The following is a 14,110-nucleotide window of genomic DNA, read 5'->3' as shown; positions in this document are numbered from 1 at the left end:
CCTAACGAGGGCAGGCGGAAGCAGATGGCCACAGAGGCCTGGGCCCGAGCCAGCCTCAGAGCAGGCGCAAGACACTTCCTCGGCCGCCTGTGATCTTCGTGGCCGGCCGGCCTCAGGCCAGCACAGTGTCTTGGAAATATTTACTGGGGTCACCCTGTCTCCCACCTGCCCCTATCCAGCTGGCCTCCTGGCCCTGGGCCTCAGCTCTGCACTGGTAAAATTACTGGTGACTGATGGGCCAGGCTGGGAGGGATCAGGCGGGCCAGGGGGAGAGCTGGCGGGTGAGTTTTGATGGGAGAATTACTGGGTGATCGGGTGATGGGACTTCAATCCCAGAGGGCCACCGGTTTGAGGCCTGAGCTCCAGGCTGTGGCATGCAGGAGTGGTGCTGAGCAGAGCTCCCTGCCGGGCACAGCATCACCATCCCCATCTTGCCCTCCCAGAGCGTAGTTTAGACAACCGAGGTGAGCAACGCTACCTGGGGTAGTTCAAGGGGCCTGTCTGGAGGCAGTGGCTTTTGAAAGCCTAGTGGGTTGGAAGTACTTCTGCACACGAAGAGAAGGCGACTCTCATTCCGGGGAGGCACAGCTGGAGCTGTGGCACCTGGCATGCTTGGGCAGCACAGCTTGGCCCTGGAGGCAAGTGCCAGGTGTGGGAGGTATCAGTCATGTGTCTGTGCAGGCCCCAGGTGCGTGCATGTGTGCGGGCCCCAGGTGTGTGTCGGGAGGCCCCAGGTGTGTGTGTGTGGGCCCCAGGTGCGTGTGTCTGTGCACATCAGGGGTGTGGCCTGTACCATCCCAAGGACAGAGCCTCAAGTGGGCAAACTTAGGCCTCATTTTGGCCTGGAGTGGCGTTCGGAGGAGCTAGGGGTGGGAGGAGCAAGGGGGTGTGGGGGATAGGGAGTCCTCGAAGGGCAAGACCCTCACCAGACAGGGGCTTCGAATGGCACTCCCCAGGGCTCCACCATCACACTCTGATTCAGGTAAGGCTGCTGCAGCCCTCGGCCTCGCAGACCAGCAGGCGGCTGGCTTCATGGAGGCAGAAGTGCAGACTGCTGGGAGCTGGGGCAGGCATGCCCAGGAGGGCAGGAGGACGGGGTTGGCCCAGGGAGATGGCAGCGAGGCAGCCCGCAGAGAACAAGGCTGGGGCAGGTGGGACCCTGAGGTTACCCAGCCAGGGCAGAGGCGAGCTAGGCTGAGCCAGGAGTCCTGGCAAAGATGCTGAGCTCCCGATCCCCAGGGCCCTGCTCTGAGTCTGGAAACCAAGGTTTGTGTTTGAGCCGGACCCTCTGCTGTGCCACCTGGTGATCTTGGACAAGTTCCCCCGTTTTTCAGGATTCTGCCTTCCCCATCTTCATTCATCTGGCTCATGATGTCGGCTGAGCATCTCTGCTGGGCAGGGCCCTCGGGGACTCGGGGACATGGAGGACACTCGGCTGTGGGGATAGTAGCCACATCTAGCTTTGGACTGGATCAGGGGGATGCCAGCAGGGCCTGGGAGGCAGGGAAGGCTGCCTGGAGGAGGCAACGCAGAGAAGGGCAGTACAGGCTGCAGGAGCAGTATGTTCATGATGGAGGGCACAGAGCAGTGTGGGGACTGACGGGAAGGGGGAGCCCAGGCTGGGGTGAGTGGGGCCGCAGGGCAGCTGGGCTGGCTCAGGGGACATTGAGCACTTTGAGGGGCAAGAAGGGCTGCGCGGGGCTTTAGGAGACAGTGCAACGTGCCAGGGTCAGCAGACTTGGGGCGGGGGCCAGGAAGACGTCAGCTTCAGGGTGAGGGGTCCCCGAATCGCCCCCTTCTCCCCAGGCCTCGCCTTCCTGCCCAGTTGACCACCTCTGCCTCCTTCCGAGGGCCTGGAGACGGACTGCACCCCCTTTCTCCTGAATTCTCCAGTCGTCTGGAAGCTCTGTGTGCAGGGAGCCTTTGTTCATGCCCCCGAGGCATACACCCACCTGCCGTGTGCCAGCAAGCCTCAGGCGTGGTGGTTCAGCCTGGCTTATGACTCGGGCCATGGGTTGAGCAGTTGCTCAGGGTGAATTCATCCACACAGAAGCGATGCCAGCCTGAGGCCCCTCCCCACCTGTGCATGCCCTTCAGCCACCCGACTTCCCTGTCTGTCCTCAGGCCTGGCGTACTGGGGCTGTGCAGGGCCACGGAGTCAGGAATGACGGGATCTGTCACCGGCCCAGGCCCTTTTGAGGAGGGGATGAGCTGAGTGCAGTGGCCAGAGGCACAGTCATGTGAAGTGGGGAAGAGTCTTCTGGGGGCACCGCTGGGGAAGAGCCCTGAGGGGACCCAGGGGGCCTCGGGGGCTAGGGTCATTCTCTTCAGGAAAGGCAGGCTGGCCAGGGGCAGGGCCAGGGCCAGGGCCAGTCCAGTGGCCTTTGCAGAGCTGGGTGGGGCATTTGGACAATGCCCAGGGCAGAAGAGTCAGTGAGGAATGGGGGCCCTCCCTAGGGAGGGGCAGTCACCTAAACTACCCCCCAGGTGGTGAGGAGGAAGGGCCCACTTTATTCGGGTCACCCCAGCACCCGGATGACACCCCAGCTCCCATACTCTCCTGCCTCTGAGCAGGGCAGAGGTGCCCTCCAGTGCGCTGATAACCTCCCCAACCCTGCCGTGGCTGGAGAAGAGCTCACAGGGCAGGGCTAGAGGTGGGGCAGACTGGGGCCAGGGCTGGCGGCTGGGCCTAGAGGCTGCAGGGGACTGAGGGGCTATGGAGGTGACACAGAGTCACCTGTGAAGCAGAGAGGGGGGGTGGGGGGAGGGCTTCGGTGCAAGGAAGCTGGTTGGGTTGTGTCGGGGCTGTGGAGGGACGGGTGGGTGTGGGGTGTCAGGGCCTGGCTGGATGGCATCTCGGATGGGGTGGGCCAGAGCCAAAGTGGCTGCTGCCCCTGGGTTTCTCAAAGCCTGGGCCTGAGAGGACTGTGTGTGTGGGTGGGCCTGGACCTGGCACCTCCCTGGCCCGTCTGCAGTGCGGGGCTGGCGCCTGCCATGATGGCGGCAAAGGCTTATCTGCCATCGGGCTTGGCTTATGACTGTGGGGCATGGGCAAAGGGCCCATCCTCACGGAGCACAGCCCTGAAAGGGAGTTCTCGAGGGCCTGGGCTGGAGAGGAAACCCCTCCTCTGCAGGGGGCGGGCGGGGAGGTGGAGGAGGGGCTGGGTTGGACGCTGGGGGTGTGACCCAGGGCTGCGGGCTCTCAGGCCTCAGTCTTTGGGTCTGCCTAGTAGGCGTGCGGGCTGCCTCACTCCCCGCGGTCTCTTCCCGCTCCCCGCAGAACATGGAGAAGGCGACTCTGCCGTCCGTGACGCTCATCGTGGGCTGTGGCGTGTCCTCTCTCACCCTGCTCATGCTGGTCATCATCTACGTGTCCGTGTGGAGGTGGGTGCCACGCAGGTGCTGGGCACGGGCGGCCATGGCTCCTGCGTCCCACGCCTCTTCCCCTCGAGGTCACGGGTGGGGTCGCGGGAGCCCCTCCCTCCCTTTGTCCTCACCTTCCCAGTCACCTCCGCCTTTGCCACAGACCCAGCCCTGCTGTGGCCCCTCCAAGGCCACCACAGGTTCCTGAGGCCGCCCCACACACTCATGCTATGTCCATGCTGCACAAACACAGGGGGTGGGGCCCGGTTCCTGCTGTCCCTCCCCTGAACGTGTTCCCTGGCAATGCCAGCCTGAGTTCCCTCCCCAGCTGTGTGTGCCCCCTCTGCCTGCGCTTCCTGGCTTCCTTGTCTACCCTCAGGCCTGCAGGCCAGGCCACAGCCTTCCCCAGACCCCCCGTCAGGCCTTAAGGCCCCAAATCCCTGCTCACTCTCCACCCTAAATTCCCTTTCCCCAGGGCCACAGGGCTCCCAGCCTGCTCTCCATTCTGATTGTGGCCAGTGGGTTTTTGAGGCCACCTGGGCAGGTGTGGCGAGATGTGGAGGAGAGCTCATGTTTGAGCAGTAACATGCCTGTTGAGTGTGTGGACGCGCCTCCAGGCACTCCCCGCTATCTGCTCCTGTCCCATTGAGTAGAAGTGTAGAACAGGGAGCAAGGACTCAAGGTCACTCACTGCCCATGGAGCTGAGTGGGGACTCTGCAGGCAGCACGATGTCAGCCGATAATCGGAACTGACTGCCTGGCTGCTGCCCAAGATCGGGCACTGGGAGGTCGATGTGGCTGGCGGGGGAAGGGTGGCTGAGCTTTCCTGGAGACAGTGACCGGGTTGTGAGTAGTGGCAGGAGCCCTCCACTGTCCTGCCTGACGGGACAGCATCCACTGGGCTCTAGGGGGACCATGGTGTTTCCTCTTCCTGGGACCTGCCTTCCCCTAGGGCCTTTATTTCACAAAACATCTGGGGAATTGGGTTCAGGGCCTCTGAACTCAGCTCTGATGTCCTGAGTTCTGAGGAGGTTTTCTGCCAACAGTTTTCAAAGCATCTCCCTTGGTGAGCTCTCTTGGCCATCCCTGTGCCCTGTGAGCTGCTGGCAGGGATTGTTCTGTGGTCCCCATGAGGAAGTGGGGACCCAGAGAGAGAACATGACGTGCCCAAGGTCATGCAGCACATCAGGGTCATGTCAGAGCCCCTGAGGCTCAGCCCTGTGCCCTCTACTCTCCACCTGGGTGGATCTCTGTCCCCAAGGGGTGCTGGTGGTGGTGGTGATGGTGGTCCTGGTGGTGGTGTTTATGGTGATGATGGTGGTAATGGTGCTGGTGATTGTGGTGATAGTGATGATGGTGGTGGTGGTGATGATAGTAGTGATGGTGATAGTGATGGTTGTCATGGTGTTGGTGGTGCTGGTGCTGGTGATTGTGGTGCTGGTGGTGGTGATAGTGGTAGTAGTGGTTGTGATGCTGGTGGTGATAGTGATGGTAGTGATGGTGGTGGTGATGATCGTGATGGTGGTAATGCTGGTTGTGATGATGATAGTAGTGATGGTGATAGTGATGGTTGTCATGGTGTTGGTGGTGCTGGTGCTGGTGATTGTGGTGGTGGTGGTGGTTGTGATGGTGGTGGTGATAGTGATGGTAGTGGTGATGATGGTGATGGTGGTAATTGCTGGTTGTGATGGTGGTGATGGTGTGGTGGTGGTTGTAGTGATGGTGATGGTGGTGATGGTTGTGATGGTGATGGTTGTGATGGTGATGGTGGTAGTGATGGTGGTGGTGATGGGAGTGATGGTGATGGTGGTAGTTGCTGGTTGTGGTGGTGATGGTGATGGTGGCAGTGGTAGTTGTGATGGTGATGGTGGTGATGGTGTGGTGGTGGTGGTAGTGATTGTGGTGGTTGTGGTGATGGTGATGGTTGTGATGGTGATGGTGGTGGTGGTGATGGTGTTGGTGGTGCTGGTGATTATGGTGATGGTGTGGTGATGGTGGTGGTGGTGATGCTGGTGGTGGTGATGTGATGGTGATGGTGGTAGTGATTGTGATGGTGATAGTGGTGCTGATGGTGGTGGTTGTGTTGGTAATGGTGATAGTGGTAACGATTGTGATGGTGATGGTGGTGATGCTTGTGTTGATAATGGTGATGGTGATAATAATTGTATGATAATGGTGGTGGTGTGATGGTGACGGCGGTGATGGTGGTGGTGATGTGGTGGTGATGGTGGTAGTGATTGTGTGATGATGGTGATTATGGTGATGGTGGTGATGGTGGTGATGGTGGTACTGATTGTGATGGTGGTGATAGTGGTGATTATGGTGATGGTTGTGTTGGTGATGATGGTAATTGTGTAGTGATGGTGGTGATGGTATAATGGTGATGATGATGGTGATGGTGGTGGTGCTGTTGTTGACAATGCCTGCAGGAAATGGGGTGGGGCCCTGGTCTTGGTGCCACAGGACCACAGCTCCTGTGCAGATGGGGTTCTGTTGGGTGCTGACCTTGGGACCCCACACTCTCCACAGGTACATCCGCTCGGAGCGTTCTGTCATCCTCATCAACTTCTGCCTGTCCATCATCTCCTCCAATGCCCTCATCCTCATCGGGCAGACCCAGACCCGAAACAAGGTAGGCAGCCTTGTGTCCTGTCATGCACCTCCCAGCATCCTCGGGCGGTGAGGATGAACCCCAGGAGGGGCCTGGGCCATGGGATTCCTGGGAAACTCAGGCAGGCGGGTGTGGGGCAGGAGGAGGCTGCCCCAGCTACAGGGAGTTCCCGCCCTCTGCTGTGGCTGCCGGAGCCTGTCAGGGGCTGGTCAGCCGGCTGGAAGGGCAGCTTGTATCCCAGTGTTTCTGTTGGACTTGCCCTTTAGGATGAGCCTGCTTCAGCCCTGCCCAGCCTGCTGTGGGCTGTGGACTCGGCCTCAGCTCAAGCTGCCTCAGGGCTGGGGAGTGGCACCCAAGAAGAGTGGCACTATGGTGACAGAGGCTCCCATGGTCCACCCTCTCACCCCCACCCTCGCCAGCCTTGAAGCTGGCAGCTCATGGTGGGCCCCTGCCTGCCCTCCCCAGACCTGCCATCCCTGGTTCCTACCCTGTGGTCTCCACGCCCCATCCCACTAAATGTGGCAGGCACAGCCTTTGGCTGGGGGCCTCTGCTTCCTCAAGGGGCCACACTGACAGTGTAGGAGAGAAAATAAAGCAAGAGGCCCGCAGGGAGACGGAGAAGGCCTGGGCCCAGGGCCTGCCGTGTGCTGTGGCAGAAGCTCAGGGCCGCGGCGTGGGTGAGGTTGCCTGCCACTTGCTGTGTGTCCTCGGGGTGTGACATGCCCTCCCTGGGCCTTGGGCTTACTACCTCCTGAATGCATGGGCAGGCACCTGGACTTTAAAAGGCCCCTGCTTAGCATTTGGTGTGGCTATGAATGGTGCTGAGGAAGACGGAGAGGGAGGGTCTGTTTGTCCCAAGGGGCCTTAGACGGTCAACAACCCATCTCAGGGCAGGGACCAGGTGATCTCTGGATTGCCTTCTGCCTGGGGACCTGGTCGGGTCCCAGCGAGGGTGCTGGGTGCTGGGCCTCCAGCTGCAGACAGGCACTCAGTGGGGGCAGGTGTGGGGCCGGGGAGCACCTGCCCAGCCTGTCCTGCCCTCGGCCCCACGCAGGTGGTGTGCACGCTGGTGGCCGCCTTCCTGCACTTCTTCTTCCTGTCCTCCTTCTGCTGGGTGCTCACCGAGGCCTGGCAGTCCTACATGGCCGTGACGGGCCACCTCCGGAACCGCCTCATCCGCAAGCGCTTCCTCTGCCTGGGCTGGGGTGAGCCGCGGCCTCCCCGACCCTCCTGGGCAGATGTTCTTCCTCCTGGCCCCGACTGCTTGTTCTGCCCTGGCAGCCCCTCCTCTCCCCATGCCCTGTGGACCCCTGGGGACTCAGTTGCTGCTTGGGTGGGCTTCTCCCTCTTCTCCCTCTGGGCCCTCGTTCCTCCATGGAGTCGCCAGGTAAAGCACAGGACACCCAGTTCCCTTTCATGTCTAGATAACAGAAACATTTCTAGCACGAGTATGTCCGGTGCACTGTTTGGGACTTACATATACAAAAAGATGATTCCTGATTTCTCTTCGAGTCAGCTGTGCCGGGCACCCTGTGCGTTCTCTGCTCATGGGACCGCCCCGCGCCCAGCTCCCCAGGCCCTTGCCTTGTTCATCTCCTGCCCCATCTCTTGCTCAGCCCCATCCTCTGTTGGGGACTTCAAAAGCCTGGCCCCTGCCCTCCAAGGCAGGGCTGGGAGGAGGTGGAGGTTGGCTGGGGACTTGAGTGGGGCCAACGCCCTTTCTCTGCTCCTTCAGGGCTCCCTGCACTGGTGGTGGCCATTTCCGTGGGATTCACCAAGGCCAAAGGGTACAGCACCATGAACTAGTGAGTCGGGGCATTGGGGGTGTGGTGGATGGCTGCATGGCCCCCAGAGCCTTCTGCTGCCCTGGAGGGTGAGGGCTGGCCATGCCCTCCCCCTGTGTGACCCTGACCATCTCACAGAGGCTCAGGGAGGGTGGAGCCCCAGGGGCTGGAGGCTGAGCCCCCTGGGCAGCCCCTCCCTGTTGGTCAGCCAGCTTCACCCTGGCAGCAAGCAGTGGGCAGTGGCACTGAAAGAAACCAGGCTTGCAGGGCCCCCCTTGGTCAGTTGGTCCATTAGCCACTCTGAGCCTCAGTTTCCCCATCTGCTCGGTGGGGAGGCCACCTCTGCATGGTGCTGATGAGAGGGAGGGCTATTTGAGCCACAAGCGCTCTGGGCACAGTGGGCACACCCCTACAGCAGGCCTGTGGCAGGCAGGGCAGGGGCCGGAGGCTTATTTCACAGATGACATCGCTAAGACCCTGAAGGGTCAGCTCAACCAGGTCCTTGGGGCCTTAAATGGCAAGCCAGGAAGCTTGCTGTCATCCCAAAAGCAGTGTGGTTCCCAAGGTGGGGAGAGAGGGTCTGGGGCTCAGGATGGGCAGAAGAACTGGGGTGGGGGAGGGGAACCGAGGCTTGGAGGGAGGGCCTGGCTGCAGGGAGGGGAGCAGTGGGAAGCGAGAGGCAGGAGGAAGTGACCGATGCTGGCTGAGTGGGAGGACTGGAGCAGGCCTGGCTCACTCTGGAGCCCCTGGGAACAGGATGTGGCACCCCCTGGAGCCCTGCCCTGAGTGGCCATAGGGAGTGGACATAGCTGAGGGCCCAGGGGGTGAGTGCTGAGAGGGAAATCCAAACACTGTCTCCAGAGATGAGAGAAGCAAACACCTGGCCTGCCGGAGCCAGGGATGGATCAGGAGGGGATGGGGACATTGAAGTGGGGTTCTGAAGGATGAAGAGGAGTTTGTTTGACAGACGACATGGGGTAGGCTGCTCAGGGCAGAGGGAACAGTCCTTATTGGGTTTCAGATTTCCATGGGCACCACAGGTGGTGTCCAGAGATCTGGGGAATGTGGGGCTACTGACTGGGTGGGTGGTGGGGAGGATGCAGACCAGATGTGTGAGCATAGGACCAGGTGTTGAGGCCACGGGGCCTGAGCCTTGTGGGCCAGGGACCTAGCCCCGGCATTCGAGTATCACGTCAGGAAGGAAGGTCTGCCAGAGACCCCAAGAGAAGAGCCGGGAAGGGTCCAGGCCTGGGGAAGGAGGGGCAGTCAGGTGACCTTTGCCCTGCCAGCCTGGTGCCCCTGCTGTGTGGCTCTAAGCAGATGGGTCCCCCACTCTGGTACTATCCCCATCTGTAAAATGGGAGTGACGATGACTGCCTAGGGGTCCTGAGGATTCTAAGTCTAAAGAGCGGGTGTGACCTGCCCTGCACGCAGAAGGCGCTTAATAAGTGCTAGTTTTCTTCTGCCACTTCCCAGCTCACCTCCCCTACTGAGAGGCCGGTAGTGCCCCTCTGCACGCCCCTCTGCACGTGGGCGGTGCTGATGGCCTGTCTCCTCCCCAGCTGCTGGCTCTCCCTGGAGGGAGGACTGCTCTATGCCTTCGTGGGACCGGCTGCTGCCGTTGTGCTGGTACTGACCCGCCTGGACCCCACTCCCTGCAACCCTGCCCGGGCCCCCCACCTGCCTCCTGGGCCTCGGTGCTCTCTCCTGCCCTAGGCTGTGCACCTGCTGTCCCTTCAGGACGGCCCTCATCACCAGGGGGTGGGGGTGCCCACAGCCCCGCTCTGACCTGCCCTCAGCGTGCGGTGTAGGGGCTGGGCCAGGGTAGTGACGCTTCACACCTGTGAGTCTCAGCTTGCCTGATTATTGGGCGCCAGCTGTGTACCTGCCAGGAGATCCCTGCGGGTGTGGTGAGTGGCATGGGAGGAAGCTGGGGACGGACAGGTGATGCGAGCAGCGGGGAGCTGCAGGCTAGACCTGGGTTGTGGGTGTCTGGCCCCAGAGCGCCAGATGTGAGGCTGGTGACCAGGGCTGCTTGCCCCTTTGGGGGCCCCAGTGAGGACCTTCCCTGTGTGGGTCCTTGGACTTTCCTTCCCACTCTTCTCCCACCTTTGTGTGGAGGAAGGCAAGACTGTGGCAGGTGGCATGCAGGGTCACTGTCCCGGGGTCACAGATGAGCTGCAGCAGACTGGGGGACCTGCCTGGGGTCACTGGCCTCTACTGGGTCCAGCTCTGAGCCTGCTTAGCCAGTCCCCGTCCCTCTACTCTGGCAGAGCACCAGGGTTCACACCCAGCATCACCTCCCCTCCCCTCTCCCCCAGGAGAGGCCATCCTTGTCCAGTAATTCCTGCCATCATGAGTGGTGTCTCTGCAGGGCCACACCCCCTTCCAGTGGGGACTCAGGCACAGGCTGGGCCCAGCAGAGAAACGTGCATGGGGGGTGAGGGGGTGCTAGCCCTGTAGGGGCAGTTGGGGAGCCTAGTGGGGGTTGGAGGGGCAGTGGGGCGCCATCCCTGGGCAGCCCCAGACCCCTCCTCACAGTCCTGGCTGTGGAATCCCACCTTCTTTATTCCTTCCTCCAGCCAGGAGGCAGGGGAGGAGTGGGGTACCTGTCAGGACCTCTAGAGCTGGCGTCAGTGCCATCTGGGCAGTGCCCCAGGCACCTGGGGATGGAGGTTGTGGGAAAGGGGACAGAGACAGGAGCCCTACCCCCGTACACCCCTCCTCAGGATGCGTCAGGAAGGCAGTCTAACTCAGGCGGCTGTGGGACCTGAGCCCCTGCAGCCCCTCCTGTCCTTGGGACCACGTGGTGCAGGCCAGACAGAGCCTACTGCAGGCAGTGGCCCGTCACTGGTGCCCATCCTCTCTTCTCTGCTCCAGCCACATCAGAAAACTAGGCTGCCCAGGAAAGAGGCCACCGCCCATCAGGCTGGCCAAGGCTGTGATGTGGGTGTCTGGGAACTGCATCCATTGTGGAAAGCAGGCCGGGTGTGTGGTCGTGAGCCCTGAGCTGGAGGGCTGCACAGTCTACCACCCTGGTCTTCTGGACGTGAAATGCCTAGTTCAGGGGTCCATGGAGTCCTGGGGTCTCCCAGCCTCCAGCTTCTGGAACCTGGGCCTGAGGAAGTCAGGCCTTGCCCCTCGGGGTCCTGGCAGCATCTTTCTGCAGAGTGGGGATGCAGGAGGAGGGCCTCAGGGAGCCTCTGGCAGTTGGGGAGCAGAGAATATGGCCTGAGACTCCTCCTTCCCCTTAGCAGAGGAGGCCGGGAGACAGGAGGAGACCCCCAGATGCTCAGGGCCAGTGGCTTCCCCGGGGTGCTCCGGGAACAGCTCTTGTCTTGAGTGGTAGCCTGGACAGTGACAGGCATGGGAGACTCATATTGGAGCCCAAGAAGAGCCTCCCTGGGTGCAGGCGCCCAGCCGGGGCCCTTACGGGGTGGGCAGTTAGTTTGATGAATAGAAAAGGGAGATCAGGAAGGAAGTCTAGAGAGAGGAGGTGGCCTGCCCAGAGCAGAGAGCCAGGAGGCGTGTGGCCCCAGGGAGAGCCAGGATTGGTGTCTCTTAGGCAGGTTTCAGCTGCAGGCTGGCAAGGGCCTCTGGACCCTGTGGGTGCGGAACTCCCTGGTGGAAGGGATGCAAGGAGCACAGCAGAGGTGCTGACGGTGCGGGTGACACACAGAGAGGGCCCTGCATGGTTGGCAGCTGGGCTGGAGGTCACCTGATGTCACGTCAGGCACTGGGGTTCCTGTGATGGAGGCACGGGAGGTGACCCTGAGTGTGGTAGGGGGTCATGGTCAGCATAGCCATCGTCAGTCCAACCAATGTCGGCCCTGAGCCTACGGCGGCCCCCACCCCCACACTCCCACCCCTCTCTACCCGGCAGGTGAACATGGTCATTGGGATCCTGGTGTTCAACAAGCTCGTGTCCAAAGACGGCATCACGGACAAGAAGCTGAAGGAGCGGGCAGGGTAGGACCAGGGCCACGCGGCTCCTTGCCCACCCAGCCCCGGGTCCCAGGGGATGGAGGATGCTCCATGCCCAGTCCGAGACTGCATGTCCAGGGACCCTGGAGCGGGTGGGGAAACGGAGGCACTGAGTACAGAGGCCCCTTAGGCTGAGCCAGCCCCTCTCACTGTGCCACGGTTGCTGCATCTGACCTGGGCAGGGTGGACCCTGTAAAGTCCTCAGAAGCGGTGAAACTGATTGTGCAGGGACACCCCACCTCTGCCCGGCTCACAGGGTGGCAGCAGGGCACCCCCAGTGCTGGGTGCTGCGGGTCCCTGGCCTCCCACTCCCCTCCCACAAGGTTTGCTCCATGGCCGGGGAAGGATGTCACCTGTCCATGCAGAGACTCCCTGTCCTTGTGGGATCTGCATCATGAGGAGGACGGTGCAGGAGACAGGTGGAGCTGATGCTCCTCCCTCCGGGGAACCCAAGCCCAGGGAGTGCTCTCAGCACAGCAGCTGACAGGGCCCAGGAGCAGAGTGGAGGCACTTGGGATGTGTGGCTGCGCCCACCTTTCAGGGACAGGGACAAGGTCCTGGGCACAGGGGGGAAGCTGCGGGGTGTGGGGAGCTGACTAGGGTGGACGAGCCCCTCTTTGTCCTCCCGCCCCCCCGGCCCCCCGCCCCTCACCTCTGCCTGCTTCTCTGTGTCTTCCAGCCCTGGCTGGTGTCTGTGTGGGCCCCTCCCCTCCGTGCCAGTCTTGCTTGGTTGCTCGTCTCTCTCTGTCTCTCTCTCTGTTCTTGTCTCTGTCTCTTCTTGGCTCCTCCTGTCCCCAGTGAACAGAAGCTTCAGGAAGCCTTTCCCTTGGGTGCCTGTGGGTTCTGGTCCTGGTTAGGAACCAGCCAAGCTGGCCTCTGATGCTGAGTATGTGGAGTGGCCCTGGGGTCTGTCACTCGGGGTAGGAGTCCTGGTGCTTTGTCTCCTGGCCTGGGAAATGGAGGCTGGAACAGATTCCTCTAAGGCTTTGCCCCACCTGCCCCCGTAACACCCTGTCCCACACTGCTCCCGAGACAGCGGTCACACTCAGAAGAGGTCCCCAGGGCTGCACATCCGGGGTCTGAGCATGGCAGACTGCCTGCCGTTACCTGGTCGTAAAAGCAGCAGTGATCTCGGGTGCTCACCCAGTGTGGATGTTTTGTTTGCTGCTTAGAATAACCATGGTGGCAGATTCTGTGGTTATGTTCCCATCTTACAGCTGAGTAAATGGAGGTTTAGGGAGGGTGAGTGACTGGTGGAGCTGAGCTTCCAGCCCAGGTGGGCACACACTAGAGCCAAGCCCAGGCGGCCCGTACTCTGCCCACCTTGCCCTGTGTGTGCCACGGGCCAGCTGCGTGAGGTGCACACATCCCGGGAGCACACCCAGACTCGCCTGCGTGGCCGTGTAGGATTCGCTGCCCACGTAGACAGGGATGGAGGTTGGGGTGGAGGGGTGCCCAGTACACTGGTCTATGTGTGCACGCACGCCCACACATGGGCACACACACGTGGGCATACACATGCCAGGAGGACCTGCACGAGGTCCCTGCCCAGGTCAGCTCCCTCTCAGACACACGGGAAGGGGAGCGGAAGGTGCAGTGGCCTCGTTTTGGAAATTTTGCCACTTTGTGCAGACGGAGTCAGGGTCTACCCTCAGTTGAGCACAGGAGCGCCATGCTGCCTCCCCCCATGCCCGCCACGTGCAGCTCACAGCCCTGCCCACCACAGCGCCCACGCCCAAGGCCTGAGTTCGTGAAGTGGTCGAGAGCCCCCAGGACCATCCCTGTCGGAGCCCAGGCTGGACTCCTGAGTGGCTGGTTTTGCACTTTGGCCCCGCCTCTCCCGCCTGGGTTCCGAGAGCAGAGCGCTTGCTTTTGTTTCAGCCTTTTAATTTCACTTGCAGTCAGCCGCCCCCGCACCTCCTCGGGTGCACTCTCAAGTGTGCCGAGTGTGGAGTCCTCTCTGCCGCCGATGCCACCTCCGACGCCACCAGTAACGCCATGTTAGTGCCTCTGCTGCCACCTCCCTCCTAGGCCCACCCTTGGGGCTCTGCCCTCTCTGAGTCACCTTTTGTTTGTTTTATGTTTATCTTTCATTTCTTCCTTTTCTGCCATCCACTCTGGGTTTCTAGGCCACTCCTGTCCCCCGACCCACTGCCCCCAGCTCCTCCTTCCATCCTGCCCATAGGCCTGCTCTAGGCCTGGCAGCACAATGCACCGCGGGTGCAGGGCGTGGGGCCGGGCCTGGGCACGAGTGGAGTGCAGCTGTGGGCCGGGCTGCGGTTGGGAAGGAGCGGTCAGTCCTGTCCTTCCAGGGCCCGAGTGTGTGCCAGGCCGCAAGCTGCGGTTTGTTGGTTCTGGAGTTGAACCC

At 61.6% G+C, this 14,110-nt stretch overlaps 1 protein-coding gene across 1 annotated transcript in view; it reads left to right on the top strand.

The window, feature by feature from the left end:
* The window catches only part of ADGRB1 (adhesion G protein-coupled receptor B1), an 80,996-nt gene that overhangs the window by 50,422 nt on the left and 16,464 nt on the right, over window positions 1-14,110 (top strand). Inside the window, exons 18-23 of the mRNA XM_050801073.1 lie at window positions 3,281-3,384; window positions 5,893-5,995; window positions 7,029-7,179; window positions 7,710-7,779; window positions 9,321-9,387; window positions 11,642-11,727. Coding sequence (XP_050657030.1) covers window positions 3,281-3,384; window positions 5,893-5,995; window positions 7,029-7,179; window positions 7,710-7,779; window positions 9,321-9,387; window positions 11,642-11,727 — 581 coding nt within the window. The remainder of the gene's footprint in view (window positions 1-3,280; window positions 3,385-5,892; window positions 5,996-7,028; window positions 7,180-7,709; window positions 7,780-9,320; window positions 9,388-11,641; window positions 11,728-14,110) is intronic.

This window comes from Macaca thibetana, chromosome 8 (assembly GCF_024542745.1).
Source record: "Macaca thibetana thibetana isolate TM-01 chromosome 8, ASM2454274v1, whole genome shotgun sequence".
In the NCBI taxonomy this organism is placed as follows: Eukaryota; Metazoa; Chordata; class Mammalia; order Primates; family Cercopithecidae; genus Macaca; species Macaca thibetana.
This window is presented reverse-complemented; position numbering and strand designations above follow the sequence as displayed.